The sequence below is a fragment of the Macrosteles quadrilineatus genome, unplaced genomic scaffold (assembly GCF_028750875.1).
Source record: "Macrosteles quadrilineatus isolate MER2022 unplaced genomic scaffold, UCM_ALF_1.0 Scaffold_1__1_contigs__length_201487025, whole genome shotgun sequence".
Classification (NCBI taxonomy): domain Eukaryota; kingdom Metazoa; phylum Arthropoda; class Insecta; order Hemiptera; family Cicadellidae; genus Macrosteles; species Macrosteles quadrilineatus.
The window spans coordinates 20,806,332-20,822,356 of record NW_026542594.1 but is presented as its reverse complement, the minus strand read 5'-3'; the positions used below and the strand labels follow the sequence as shown (position 1 = coordinate 20,822,356).

Sequence of the window (16,025 nt, the reverse complement as noted above, 5' to 3'; positions counted from 1 at the left end):
CATGACGAACATTTTAAGTATATGGTTTATGGGGGTGTGACTTGTAGTTTTCTGAAAAGTTCATGGGTACTTTGGGATTTAACCCTCCGAGTGTCACGCGTCATAAAAACGACGCACAACACACTTTGTGTAGGGTCACGCGTCGCTTTTAAGACGCACAAACATCGTTTACGGCGAAGGCTCTATGACTTACTGAATCGGATTGAACTGGATCGAGTTAGGTATCGTTCTTTCCGTAATATTCTAAGCTTTCTCCAGAGGTCTGTCTCTAAGCGCTATTCATTTTAGTTCCGAAAATATTGTAGCAGACAGCTGACGTGCGTGTATTTGTAAACAGCTAGGTTCCCCCGGACCGATGACTGATGTGTTTTATTACGTTTATCATTGTTTTAGTGTTAAAAATCAAAAGTAGTGATATACGTGGTGCATTATAAGAAGATTTAAGTGGTTTTGAAGTGCTGGTTGATGATCCTGAAGAAGTAGGTAGTGATATTGATGTAAATTATCAGCCAGATTCCTAGCTATGGTTAGGCTATGCATTCTTAGCTAAACGCTATGTACTGAAATCCGTTTTTCGCTCATAACTTATTTATTTGATAACTTACCTCGCTATATGATTATATATTTGTAATCCTCATTAAATTTAGAACAAAGTGGCTATTTTCAAATATTTATAGGCCTATAATTTATACAATTTCATTGAGCGCGAACTTATTTTTTTTTTTTAAATTTTCGAAATTATATTTTTTTTTACCTAAAAATTTTTTTTTTGAAAAAATGTTCCTTATGTTTTATATATAATATTGAAGCCCATGATTTTCCAAACAAAATGGTATATAGAACATTAGAATTAACATTGTTTTAAGCTTCTCAGATCCGTTTTAATAAAACCTTGCAAAGGGGCCAAAAATAGGTGGACATTAAGGCCTAAACTATGGACACTCGGAGGGTTATATATGGATTGCAAAAAATATAAACGTGCTGCACCCTGTGAGTAAACCTTATAAATTTGTAATGCTATTGAATATCATAGAACCAACTTATTTGGTCGAATCAGCTGACAAAATAATTTAATTCCTTTTAAATGTGAATACCCATAAGGTTAACATGGGAAACACCAGAGACACTGGGGCGGAGCCTGAAAGGAGATTTGAGATAACAATATGCCTATATGTTAATCGGGAAACTGAGCTATCAACACCCAACAGGAGTTTAACGTATATCACCCCAAATTTCAGCCCAATCCAACCAGTATTTTTTGCGTTTACTTGTCACAAACATCCATACATACATCCAAACTTTCTCATTTAAATATTAGTAGGATATACAAATTTGAACGAATGGTGCCAATCATTACTAATAAAAAGGTTAAATACCTGTAGTACTGTCAGTGATCCTGGAATTTAGGTCAGCGACCCAGGTTTCGAACCTAAAGGTTCATTTCCAATCATTACATTTTGGCCTCTGGGGACATCAAAATAAAAAATAAAAATCGGTCCCTGGCCTAGGTCTTACCATGCCACCTACGGTAATAGCTACTTCCCTTTAGGGAAATTCGCTAACAAGAAGCTGCAACAACTCTTGCTATGGTAAAATGATTTATAGTGGTAGTGGGGCTGTATTTCACCTAACACAAGAGAAGGACATTATGTATGTATTCAAAGGTCAAGTTTATCACAGAATTGAAAAAAGACTTAACAGTCGCTACGTATGGTCATAAGTTTATTTTTTTATTCAGAAGCTAGGTAGGTAATATGCGCTGTTCAATAAGAGAAAATTAAAATTGTCATCTAAATTTAATGCAAGAGTTATCTAAACTATTTAACAAATAGATCCATACTTTCAAGCTTTCAATACAGGATAAGACAGCACACAGGATACAGGACAGGTATTAATGTAATGTGGAAAAATTCCACTGGAATAATGTGAGAATGTGCGAATGCTGGGCATATACTCTGACAGACATCAAGATAAAGACTAGGGATGGACGAGATTGGAATTTTAGTTCGAGACGAGACGAGACGAGACGAGATTTTTTATTTCTCATAAAATTTTGAGACGAGATCGAGACGAGATTTCTCTTCTCATACACAACGGGAAATGCACGTTCGAAATTTTTACCTGATTTTGTAACATTGTTAGATGACTGTTTAAATACTAAAATAATGATAATAGGCAAGAATATTTACAATCTTTCATTAAATAACATCAGCATAACATTTTTTTATTAATCACGCCTAACTTATTAAAAATGCCTACGATTAGGAAACATGGTGATATCAGTTAGGATAGAGTTCAACTTATCCTAAAATAAAATAAATCATAAAATAAAAGCAATATTAATTTTTATAAAATAGTTACTTGTTTTGACTTTTTTTATAGTAATAAAACATTCCTCACACTGCTTACACTTAACAAAACTTCTCAAATGTTATTAAAGTAATATTATTAAAATAATGAAAGTAATATTTACATTAAAAGAATTAAAGTAATATTTACATTAAAAGAATTAATTTAAGAAGAACGCCTTCGAAAAGGAAACGCAACTACAACACGCTCCTGTATTGCGGGTATTGCATTGACTTTCTGCAGGCGTTTTAAATTTTTTTTTTTTTTTTTTTATTCTCGTCTCGATAAAAATCTCGGCCAAAAAGTAATCTCGTCTCGTGTAACGAGATTGAAAATTTCCCGAAATTTCGAGACTTGACCATCCCTAATAAAGACGTTTAAATTGACCAACTTCCAATGATGTTGCTGCTATATTCAAAGCAGATGCTGGCTGCCCAGTTGGTAAAGCACGGGTCACACTAGGCTTCGGCATCAGCGGCGAATTGAAAGAAGCCGCTACTGTCAGCTTGATGTGACCACAAAATTCGCAGCTGGCATCGCTAGCCGGCGAGTATTTGTCAGCGGCTGGCGAAGTTGGACATGTTCAACTTTTGGTAGCGAGGCAGCGGCGACTAGAAGTCACGTGACCACTCGCACTTGCTGACACCAGCGAGCAGCATAGTCTGACCACCTCTGCCAAGCGTGCCAGCGGTGACCAAAGGTAATATGTGTAGATATAAAGTCAATGGTAATATCCAGCGCTTGGTTTAACAAAAAAACACAAAAGCAACTGTCTCAATTTTTTAATTAGAGGCTTAACTTAATTAATTCTAGTAATACCTGGAATGTATTGACTGGTGACATTCGTAAAACATTTTGGTATGTTTCTGATTCTTTTTTTAGTGCGTTTAAAAACGTGGTATTTTTAAAAAGTATTTTTATTTGTAAATTATTTGTAACCAAGACCTGATCCACTAATGTCTCTTCTTCCGGTTAAGCATCTTTTAATAAAATGATTTCTCTTTCACACACATCCTCAATATTAACAAGAACTTAGCTTTCAACTTTAAAGTAGTATTGTAGCATAGAAATTACTGAGCTTACTTGATTTATTACTCGGGGAAGCAGGTTATTGATTTCTTAAATTTATTCCAAAACTAAACGTGCTTGTGGGACGTTTCTTTATAGAAGTAAGAACATCAAATAAGCAGCTTACAGTGATTTGTTACAAAACCTCAAAGCTGTTCTTTTTCTTCTCACACATCGTTAATATCGCGATCACCAGCGGCTGACAAGCAGCCTAGCGTGACCCGTGGAAAAGCCGCTGCTTGGTGGTGATGGTGCCAGCCGCTGATCACTAGCGGCTGGCGAGCAGCCTAGTGTGACCCGTGCTTTACTCAGAGTTTGTGGTATACCTAAAAAATGGAGCTCCTGAAATTGTTGATGACATCACACTGTTCACGATTGGATCCGATGGTCTATCATTTACTTTTCTCGTGTGGTGAGAAGAGTTTGTTTAGGGGGATGCCTCAAATAGAAGAAAGATCTACTGCTCAAAGAAATAAAGTGACCCAACTTCAATTTGCTTCACACATTGACATATTATCGGTAATGCAACAAATTGTCTTTAGATTTTCATATTGTACAATATACTTTATACTTTGTGGCAAAATATTACAGACATGTTCATTTGAATTTAAGAATGTTTAGGCACTCATTAGAAGTAATCAGTCAAAACTGAGAACAGAAATGTACGTGGACCTTTATGACACAATTTGAGACACTTAAACTCAATTTAAATCAAGTTTTTAGACAACTCTAATACTCTTACTGCAATTAACACAGAAGAGCAGCACGTCTACCTCAACGTTGTGTTTCTTACTATGCGGCTCAATGAGCCTAGTATAATATATTATCTTTGCTATCTAACACACGTGGTTATATTTAGTCAACACTAACACACTCAAACGTTTTCCACATTAAATTTCACAACAGGATAAGAAGTTTACTTGCACTGTTTAAAGTAAATAATAAGACTGTATCTTCAATCTATATCTATAAAAGAGGAACTATGTATGTATATATATGTGTATATACGTTATGGACTCCGAAACCGCTCGACAGATTGTAATGAAACTTTCAGGCATTATTAAGCATCTTTCAAGGATGGTTCGAGTGAAGTTTGGTGCTGATCCGTCAAAAGGGCTCTGCCCCAGAGGGTTTTAAGTGGGCCAATGTCAGACTTTTTGATCTAGAATGTTTACAAATAAATATAATTTAAAAGCAGATGTTTACTTTCACCAACTGTTTTGTACGTTTGAATAACTACAACATTCTGTATTAGCATTAGTCATGATTTGAAATAGTACCACAGTGTTTCTACAGATTGCAGCACAGAAAACTATTTTACTTTTGAATAAGTCCAAATGTATTAAACCCCAATCGCAGCACACCTGTGCACTTAACAACGTTTAAATTCTCCAATGTTAAATATTAAAACATAAAAACCTTTATAAAAGTACTGTATTATAAACAATAAAAGGGATGACTTTTTTAAACGTATGACAACAGCTAATTTGCAACCAAAAGGTGAGTGAGCGTAGCGAACGAACATCAACCTGGAGGCGAGTAAGCGTAGCGAACGAGCTAACCTGAAAACAAGTGAGCGCAGCGAACGATTTCCAACCTGAAGGTGAGTGAGCGTAGCGAACGAACTTCAACCAGGACGTGATTGAGCCATGCAAATACTTATGAAGTTAAGCGGGGCAAAGCCCGCGGGTACAGCTAGTAGCCTATATAGATAAAAATATCAATTTGATAATACCTAGTTATTTAAAACTGCTGATTCATGTGATTGTATCAATTTCCCTGTCTCAAGATAAATAGTGTTTGTTATAACCTAATTTATATCACATAAAATTTGTAAAATACTGTACCTATTCGAAATACCTACTGCAAGTTTCAAAATCAATCAGGTGTAATACTTTCTCTGTATAATTTGATCAGTGGTCATCATCCGAATGTTTATCCTTTGTACTGTGTTTAGGACGTACCTATATTGTCTTGATTGTAAACATATGCTATGGTTTTTTGTTGTTTACATTTGCGTTGTTATTTTGTGACCATCATGACAACCTATAAGGCCAATGTTTAAATTTAAAAACTTTGATATACTTTTAAATTATATAGGCATTATCAAAAATTGAAATTGTTTTGTCTTAAACCTTACAAACATTTGTCAAAACAACGTTGGTAAGATTGGCTAAAATATGTTCAGCCGTTATTGAGTGATAGTACTAGAAAGTTTGCATTGAAGCTGATCCCAAAGAGCCTCGCTTCGCTCCGCTCAACAAGGAACCACCGAAACATATGTAACAAGTTTTAAACGTCACTACAGTACACGTTAAGGTTTGTCTGACGACAAGTTCCGTTTAGTCATAGTCATAGTCAAGAATCTTTATTCATAGTATACATAGTTGTACATGAATAGTGTCAAATAAGTTAAAACTAATGCTTAAAACTATGATAACGCCATTTTCAATTTGTCTAAAGAGTACAAGGACAGGTCCATTAAATATTCCTTGAGAAGTTTTTTAAAAATGTTGGGTTTTTGTTCTGTTTTAATTTTCAAAGGAATAAATTTAAAAAATTCATGTCCTGCATTGACAGTCTTTTTTTTTGAAGAGCTCTAATTTGTGTTTTCCAATTACAAATTTATTTTTGTTACGTGTATTGTAGTTATGATTATTTTCTTTAATTGGTGGATTAAAATTTATGTTTTTGACAAACATAATACATCCAAGAACATACAAACCATAAACAGTGAGGATCCTTAAACGTTTAAAGTGTTCTTTTGCAGAATCATCTTTGTTCATTTTTAACATAGCTATGATTGATTGCTTCTGTATTGTCAAAATTTGGTCTAGATTCGAATTTGAGGTGGCTCCATATACACATATGCCATAAGATATATGGGATTGAATATGGGAAAAATAAATCATTTTTAAAACTTCAATACTGCATAGTTTTGACATTTTTCTAATCACACAAAGACCGGAATTTATTTTATTGATAACAAGTTTACAATGTTTGTCCCAAGACAAGTTGCTGTCCAATGTCAGGCCAAGGAACCTTACGGCTTCTGTTATTTCAATTGGTTGGTTATTTACTTCAATATTAGGATTGGAATTGTTTTTGTTTAGTTTTGAATGTGACACATTTGGTTTTACTTTCATTTAATTTTAAATTGTGATTATTAAAAAATTCCTCAATACAAGCTATTCCTATTGTGGATAGCAACTCAACATCTTCTGCAGTTTTCCCAGATACTTTAAGATTAGAGTCATCTGCATAAAGATACAAACCTGTACATGGGGCAAAATTTAGACACTTATTAAAATTTGTTAAGTAACAATTAACAAATGAAAAAGTAAAGGTCCCAGGACCGATCCTTGAGGTACACCAGATCTTATTGTGCCCATATTTGAACTGTAGTTTGATTTATAATTGTCTTTAGTGATGTGAGTTATTTCAACAAACTGTTGTCTATTTGGTAAGTATGATTTAAACCAATTAAGAGAGTTATACCTGATTCCAATTTTTTGTAATTTAAAAAGTAATAGTTCATGATTAACGCAATCAAACGCCTTCGATAAATCCATGAACACTCCCAACACGTGCTCACCCTTGTCAATTGACTCAATGACTGATTCGACAAAGCCAACAATCGCTGTAATAGTGGACTTATCTTTCCTAAATCCGTGTTTGATGTCTTCTAGGATTGAATTTTCTTCTAAGAACGCAGTTAATTGATTAGAAACAATTTTCTCGTAAATTTTAGATATTGGTGATAGCAAAGATATTGGTTGGTAATTACCAATATCTGTAGCCTCATTAGATTTAGGAATTGGTATTACTTTAGCAATTTTTAAATCGTCTGGAAAGATGCCACTAACAAAAGAGGAGTTGATTAAATGAGAGAGAATTTTACTTAGCTGCTTTCTTACAAATTTTATGACTGATATTGGACTCCTGTCATGGCTGGAGGATAGTTTGTTTTTAAAAGGATTTAAATTTTTTTCAATTTCATCTTTATTAGTGTCACAAAAATAGAATTGATTTTGAATATTGACACAGGTTGAGCCGGTCGGAGATAGTTGTTCACGGATATCTCTGGAATTCTGTTGGCTATAAGAAGGGGACACATTAATAGGCCTGTCCTTCACAACATTGATAAAATAAGAATTGAATAAATTACTAATTTCAAGAGGATCTGTAACTCTTTTGTTTCCATTTACTAAAGATATATTATTTGTGCAATTAACTGAACTTTTCCTGGTTTCTGTTTTTATAATATCCCAAGTAGTTTTAATTACATTTTTGGATTTCTTAATCTTGCTATCATAAAACTGTTTTTTTCCTTCAATCAGTTTTTTTTCTATAGATTTTATTTCTTAATCCACCTTATTTTGCCAAATTTAAGTCATTATTGAAACGGACGTGTTTATTTATTTGAATAATCTGTTTTTTCTCTTCCCTTAAACTATCATTTATCCAAGATTTTCTTGTAGTTCTTAATTTCATTGTTCTTTTTGGGAATGATAAGTCAAAGTAGTATAAGAGCAGTTTGAAAAAAACATCAAATTTTTTATCAACTGGAGAAAAAATAACTGTCTGCCAATTATCAGCTTCTAGGTATTTTTAAAACAATTCTTTATTTTCTTTACTAAATTGTCTCCTGTTGTCAATTATATAATCAGTATTACATTGTTTAGTTTGTGAATTTAAAATTTGGAGAATTTGACCGTCATGATCTGACAGTAATGTAATTACACCGCTTGCCTTAATTTAATCTTTTTTAAAGTTAGTAAGAAAGTTATCAGCTGAAGTTGATCCATTAAAAACTCGGGCTGGAAAATTTACGGCACAACTCATATCAAAACTCCTTAAAATGTTTTTCAACCTGCAAAGTGTGTTTTTTGCTCGATTTTTGTCGGTTTCCAGTACATCGATATTAATATCCCCTGCAACTATTAAATGTGTATTTTTCAAATTTTTGGAAACAAAAGAGTTGATAATACTCTCAAGCCTATCCAAAAACACATTGACATTGCTCTTTGGGGATCTGTATACACCTAACAAGACAAATTTAACCTTATCAATTACAAACATTGTAGCACAACACTCAAACTGCTTCTCTTCCAGAATACATTCCTGATTGGGAATAGCCACCCGTGACCAAATTAAGTGCTCTTTACTTAAAATTAAAACTCCTCCCCAATTAGAATTTGTACGGCAAAGATCATTTCCTGCAATTTTATTTTGTGTTCTGTTAAAACTATTATATCGGTGTTTATTTCATCAAGAACAATTTGTAAGGACTCTAATTTTGAGGCTAAGCCTTGGATATTTTGATGGAAAATTGTTGTACCTTTGAATTTTAAAGTTTTAGCTATGTGACCTGAGTTATCTTTGGAGAGCAGTTTAAAGAGGACACGGGTAGACTGATGCCATCATTACTACTGTGGGACTCACTAGAATGACCATTAGCACTTTCACTGGACACTACAGAAGCTGATGTTGGTGAAGCTGATGTAGGACTGCTCCCTCCCTCAATGGTGACTACAGTTGACTGGGTTGGAGTTGCCTGGGGGCTGGACAATTTCTCAGTTGTCGAGACCGGGGATGCAGCAGGTTGGGCTCTAACCACTGTGGTTGAGTCAGGTGGCTGTGTTTTTGAAGCAGGTAGATTATGACAAGTTGGTATTGTCAGGGACTCATCACCAATATTTTCTAGTGCCGCTATGCTCACTAGTTGTGTCTTCATGTGCAATAAATTTTTCATTTTGTGGAGAAATTCTGTATGAGACAAGCCGTTTCTCAATTCTCTGTGGGAGTCTTGATGATAGAATAGTAACATCTACCTCTGTTTCACGTTGAAAGTTGACAATGTTTGAAGTAAAATTTTCCAGTTTAATTTTATCTCGCACACATCCGATTGGTGAGCATATTAGATTGTGAAACCCTCTTCTTTTGAAGTAGTTTTTCAGTTGGTGAAAGGCCGTGTCATAGTCCCAGTTGTTAGGTTTATAGTGGTTAGCCAAAACTATATCATTATGCATCGGATGTGTGTTTGATAGGTCATGTCTGCGGGGTATAAAGGTTATTATAACTGGTTTAGTTAGACTTAATTTTTTTAATTTTTCTTCTAAGGAGGAAAATATCCCGGATAGATCATGCCGTAGTGTGTCATTTGTTCCTCCAATGATGGTAATGATTTCTTCTTTACAACGCAATGCAGTTTCAGCGACTTGTATAAGCCCAGCATTTGGCATTACTGATCCTACCACCCGAAATTTTTCAGCGTTACTTTGTTCAATCTTAGGACCAATATTTCTTCCTTGGCTATCTGAATACACAGATAAGTTTAGGCCTATCCATTATTAGTTAGTTATAAAACGCAATCCTGGGGCTATCAAAATGAACTATAAAAAAATACTGTTTGCATGTTTAAGTAAAATTTAAAATTGGAGTTGGAAATGAATATAACGATAAAGTAAACTTACTACGAGTTTCAAATAAAAAACTTTCTGGGTGTAAAGTATAACCTATTTTTTTATCTTCTCAACGACAACTCCTCTGTAAATAAGATAAACCAAAGACTTATTTACCCTCTGAATCCTCCGTATGAGACCTTCTAGGACACCAAACTGCACAAGCCTGCGCTCGTCTATGTGCAGCGCAGACGGGTCAAACCTGAGACACAAGTCTCGTACTGTTGTGCCGTGAGTCATCCCGGTATACATACGGAAAACATCACGTACACTAGGCATCTGACGACCTACGGACAATGTGAATATTTACACAAAATGAATAACATGGCATTTTAGTTATATCCATAATATTATAAACAGGAGGTGATTTCTGTGTGTTAGTAATGGATGAATGCAAAAAGTATCTAAATGACTGATGTGAAATTTTACATAAAGTTGGCCGACACAGTTCTATTTATGCCTTTGGGCAAATTCAACCATTAAAGATGGAACTTTTGGCAGTAACTGTTGATAAATATTTCTCACAAAAAAATGAAACTGCAATAATTTTATTTAGTTTATTTACATATTAATAAGTTTACTTATATGATTCTACCAGACGGCTTATGGAAATAAACCAAATAGAGTTTCATTAAACTAAGTGGTACAGTTACGTTTTGTTACTAACATCAGAAGTTATCAATAATCAATTAATCAATTAATTAAGATGGGGACGCCACTATGTGAGTATTTTAACCCAAATATGAGTGAAGGATGAATGTAGGATGAGTGGCGCGATCTTGTAGTCTTGTTAGTGACTAAGGCCGACATGTTCCTCAGAAACAGCTTGTTAATTAATAGCCCATACAGCTAATGGTAACTAAGGGACCTACAGTTTATAGTGGAATCCGAACCACATTTTTTCCTTGTAATTTATGAATTGGTCTAATTATCAGGATAGTACTGCGGATAGTCGTAGTACTCACTAGTGCGGACGTTAATCCACACCAGGGAGCATCGCATCCACAGTGCATCCCTATAAATATCCACAATTCGTGACCTCCTAGTAGCTGGATTACAGGACGACGCCACCCATCCCAGTGTGAAACCCTTGTGTGCTATCGACCTATTAAAATGCACACGCATAGGGGAATTTGCAAATGTAAATATTCTTCTGTTCTTTCATTGAAAACTACTAAAACATTTTAGAATATTGTTAGATGGTTGTGTACTTAAAGAATTTTAGTAATTATTTTCTACATAACTAGATCCATTTTTACATACAATTGTAGGCTATGTACAAGGCTACTGAAAAAGAGGTTGCCCCAGTCACGCGTATGACGTCACCCACCGTTTGTGTTTAGGTAATTTAAGAACTGATTACATGTAGTTTTATTCCCTTTGAAAAGACAAATTACGTCATCTACGTACCTATACCAATATATAATCTCATTTTTGTGTGGATTGCAGTCGTTTAAGATTGTTGTATCTTCCATGTTGTTTAAATATATATTAGCTAGTAGACCAGATAGTGGCGATTCCATGGCTAGTCCATCAACTTGTCGGTAATATTTGGATTCATATTTAAAGTAGTTTTGGTCTGTGACGGTTTTTGTTAGTTTGATTATGTCGTCAATTTTAAATTTTGTTAGCAAATCATTTTGTGATAAATTATTTTCAAGGATATTTAAAGTTTCTTTTATTGGGATGTTTGTATACATGTTTGTTACGTCAAATGAGATGAAAATCGCCTCCTCTGGAATTTCAATATCTAAAATTTTTGTTACTAAATCTAATGAATTTTTCAGAAATCTGTACTGTTTGATATGGTTTCGTTAATTGTCTTGTTTAAGTACTGGCACGTTTTGTACGCTGGAGCATTCTGATAATTTACAATTGTTCTGATTGGAATATTTGGTTTGTGTAATTTTGGTTGTCCTCTTAAAACTGGTGCTATGGGATTTATGGTTTTCAAGTTTTGTTTTTCATTTGTAGTTAGTGTTTTGCATTTTGTTATTATGTTGTTCATACTTCTATTGTATTCTGGAGTAGGATCTTTAGCAATTTCTTGAAATGTATTTGATTTTATGAAATCCGTTCCTTTTTTGTTATAATCTTCTTGTTTCATAACAACTATATATATATATTTATAGTTTTGTTCCCTTTTTAGGGTTATTTTTTCAATAAATAAGTGAAATAATAAAGATCAGAGTACCCTGAAATTCATTTTTATTTAACTTAAAAATATTTTTGCACTAAGGCCATGATCACAGTATTAGTTATAAAACTATATAAACTGTGCCATTCTCCGCCTCGAGTACTTTCAGACTCAATGGAAGATTTCAGAAATTATCGTTCTACCAAAACCTGGAAAACCCCTAAATGAAGTAACCTCGTACAGGCCCATCAGTCTCCTTCCAGTAACGTCTAAGGTATTCGAAAAACTACTTTAAAAAGACTAGGCCCACTGTTGGAAAGCAAGTCTGCACACATAACTTTCACCACCAGAACAGCTAACTGTCCCCCAGTCCACTTAAATAACATACTTCTGCCTTACCGCGACGAAGTAAAATATTTGGGCATACACCTCGACAGAAAACTTACTGGCAAAGCCATATTTGGAACAAACGGCTACACCTAAATTCAAAGTTTCGATAAATGGCCTGGCTCATGAATGAAAATTCAAAACTGTCAATTGAAAATAAATTATTGCTTTACAAGGTTGTCGTCAAACCAATTTGGACATATTTCATTTCTTTGTGGGGAACAGCTTCAAAATCAAACTTGGATATATTACAAAGATTTCAGTCAAAATTACTAAGAACCATGCTGAAAGCCCCTTGGTTTGTATCCAACGTCACCATTTACAATGATTGCAAAATTCCATTTGTTACTGAAGAAGTTACGAGCTGCAGTAAAAAATACATCTCCAAGCTTGAGTATCATCCGAACCATTTCGCCGTCAACCTCCTAGACAACAGTCAACATGTCTACAGACTAAAAAGAGAAAATGTTTTAGATCTTCTGACTTGATTTGTACAGCAGCTCTGAAATTTATTTTCTTTGTTTTTTTAGTGCTAAAGCTGTTTAGCTGCTAACTCATGTTTTCCAAATTTTATTTTATCTTTTATAAATGTGTTCATATTTACTTATTGTTTAATGTAAAACAGATTGTAAATAAAACTTTGACTTTGGTAAAAAAAACGATGCAAACAAACAAATAAATAAATAGTTAATAACATGTGTTTTGGATTCATAGTTAATCTATAAGTATAAAAGAGGATGTTTGTATATATATTTGTTTGTTTGTTTGTTTGGCAGTGATAAACTCAGACACCGCTGAACCGATTGCCACGAAACTTGGTACATACGTGTAGAATGTCATGGAATAGGTTTATACACCATCAATTTCGTGATCCGTCCAATCGGCTCCGCCCCAGTGGCTCTGCAGTTTCCCATGTTAACCTTATGAGAAATGGAATTAATGAATCTCAACAGCTGTTTCAATTAAACAAGTTGGTTCTGTTCTATGATGTTCAATAGCATTAAAGTTACAAGGATTACCAACAGGGTGCAGCACTATTATTTCTTTTACATTTATGACAACAGCTAATTTGCAACCAAAAGGTGAGTGAGCGTAGCGAACGAACTTCAACCTGGAGGCGAGTTAGCGTAGCGAACGAGCTAACCTGAAGGCAAGTGAGCGCAGCGAACGTGCTCCAACCTAAAGATGAGTGAGCGTAGCGAACGAGCTCCAACCTAAAGGGGAGTGAGAGTAGCGAACGAACTTCAACCAGGACGTGAATGAGCCATGCGAACGAGATCATCTTGAAAATTAAGAAGTTAAACGGGGCAAAGCCCGCGGGATTATAAATAGTCAAAGGCAAGACAACGTCTGCCAGGTTCAGCTAGTTTTGATTAAATGGTTTGGTGTATTTTTTTTAAACATGAGAATGAATAAGATTCTTCAATGATTTGTTTATAAATTGGATTTTGTTTCAGTTTTAGCATTAGCCTACATTGAGAATTTGGTCGCCGTGTTCTTTTGAGTGTAGATAGATTCACAGTTCTTCTTTTATATCCATTTCCCCCCTTTTTTCTCATAATTTAGAATTTTGACACATTCTTCTAATTTACCATAATTAAGATGTTTTCTAATATATGTTCTGCGTACATTGAACGTTAATTAATTAAAGTAGACTCAAGTATTATTGAAGAAAATAGCTTCTCATAGTGGCACGATCGTTGTTATGACTCTCGGTCTCGGCGGGATTGTCGGCATGACTCGGGGTCACTACGCGATCGTCGGTATGACTCGTGGTCACAGCGCAATCGTCGCTATGACTCGCGGTCACGGCACGATCGTCAGTACGACTCGCGGTCACGGCGCGGTCGTTGCTATGACTCGTGGTCACGGCGCGATCGTCGTTATGACTCGCGGTCTCAGCGGATCGTCGGTATGACTCCGCCGTCATGGTGTGATTATTGAAATGACTTCACCTCCTGCGTTCGCGGAACTATCATGAACATCTCACGCGACAGCGGCGTCATCGTCCCTCGCCAAGCGGCAAAATCGCCGAGGATCGTACAAATTATTTCCCGAAAAATTCCCGAATCGAATATAATCCCGTCCGGAAAATCGGAAATATTTTTTTCCCGAAAATTTCGGGACCCGTCCATCCCTATTTAAAATTTAGTACTAACCAAAAATATATATATATGAATTTGAACGGATGGTGTTTTTGGCCTCTAGGGACCTCAAAACAAAAAAGTAAATCGGTCTCGGGTCCAGGTCTTACCATGAGTACTATGGTAATAGCTTATTCCCTATATGGGAAATTCTCTAAAACAGGTAAAAACCCCGACCCGAAAGTTACCCGGACTCGAAGTGATCTTTTCATTTTCAGTACCCGACCCGAACCCGCCCTCCGAACCTAAAATTTCACTACCCGCAGACCCCTAATTCTTGCTTATTATTATTATTTTTGTATTTAACCAGTCATCTGTCATAGATCAGTAGCTATTCAACAATGTTACAAAATAAGGTTAAAATGCATTTCCCGTTATGTATGACAAGAAAAATCCTGTCTCGATCTTGTTTCAAAATTTTATTAAAAATAAAAATCCCGTCTCGTCTCGAACTAAAAATCCAATCTCGTTCATCCCTAATTTTAACTGAACAGGTTACCACTTAACTTATACAACTAGAAAATGATAGGGAAGAAATTAATTTTCTAAAAATATATATAGGCCTACCAGTTTTTGCGACGGTACGAAGGCACTCATCTTGCAGTCTCTTATCTATAGCAAGCCTACGCAGTTTGGGGGTCACTGTGTACATGTTGGAGTACTGGAATATTGGTACCATGCTTACCAGCCCGTAATATCTGGAAAAAAATCATAAACGAAACCTTTCTATTGGCTTTCTAATAGATTGATAAGTCTTTCTTATCCAGGGAATTAGAACAGGTTCTTATTCATATTCCTGTTCTTATTCTTAGAAAGGTCCAAAACACATGAGAATGAATTCTAACAGTCTCCCTATCAGAATCTTAAATAAGATAACTATACAAATAAAAATCTTTAACATTTTTAGCCTCTTGGATCACGTATTTTACTAATAAAAAGGTTAAATACCTGTAGTACTGTCAGTGATCCTGGATTTAGGTCAGCGACCCAGGTTTTGAACCTAAAGGTTCATTTTCAAGCTATTACCATCAGTTAAAACACATTCCAAACAAATCCTCTTCATAACTGGAAAGAGTCGTTAAACACACGAAATACGAACACGAAAACACTAAACATTAAACAAAATTGGCCAATTATAATACTGATACGGTACGTGGTGCAGCCGGCAAAAGATGAGTCATGACTGGGCAGGCGTGTGTGTCGATGTCGGAGCATGACGTATCTGCCCCCTCTCACTCCCGTCGTCTTTGTCAGTTCCTCGCCTTACATTGACATTGCAATCTATCATATCTATTGCAGTATTATAAATTAAATTTGATTCAAAGGATAATTTTTTGTTGAGCAAATGGGTAGGACTGTTTTTAGACGATCGGTATATTTAAAACTCTTCGATGGTGTTCATATGCTTGCCTTCTCTGCAGTAATGCAATATTTCCAGATTGGTATTAATGTCGGTGTAATTATGGTTTGTGTCTA

At 35.1% G+C, this 16,025-nt stretch overlaps 1 protein-coding gene across 1 annotated transcript in view; it reads right to left on the bottom strand.

Annotated features, from left to right (window-relative positions):
- The window catches only part of LOC129004872 (GATOR complex protein NPRL2), a 74,551-nt gene that overhangs the window by 21,026 nt on the left and 37,500 nt on the right, over positions 1-16,025 (bottom strand). Inside the window, exons 7-8 of the mRNA XM_054433561.1 lie at positions 15,117-15,247; positions 9,999-10,168 (exon numbers count right to left, since the gene is read on the bottom strand). Of these exons, the coding sequence (XP_054289536.1) occupies positions 9,999-10,168; positions 15,117-15,247 (301 nt within the window). The remainder of the gene's footprint in view (positions 1-9,998; positions 10,169-15,116; positions 15,248-16,025) is intronic.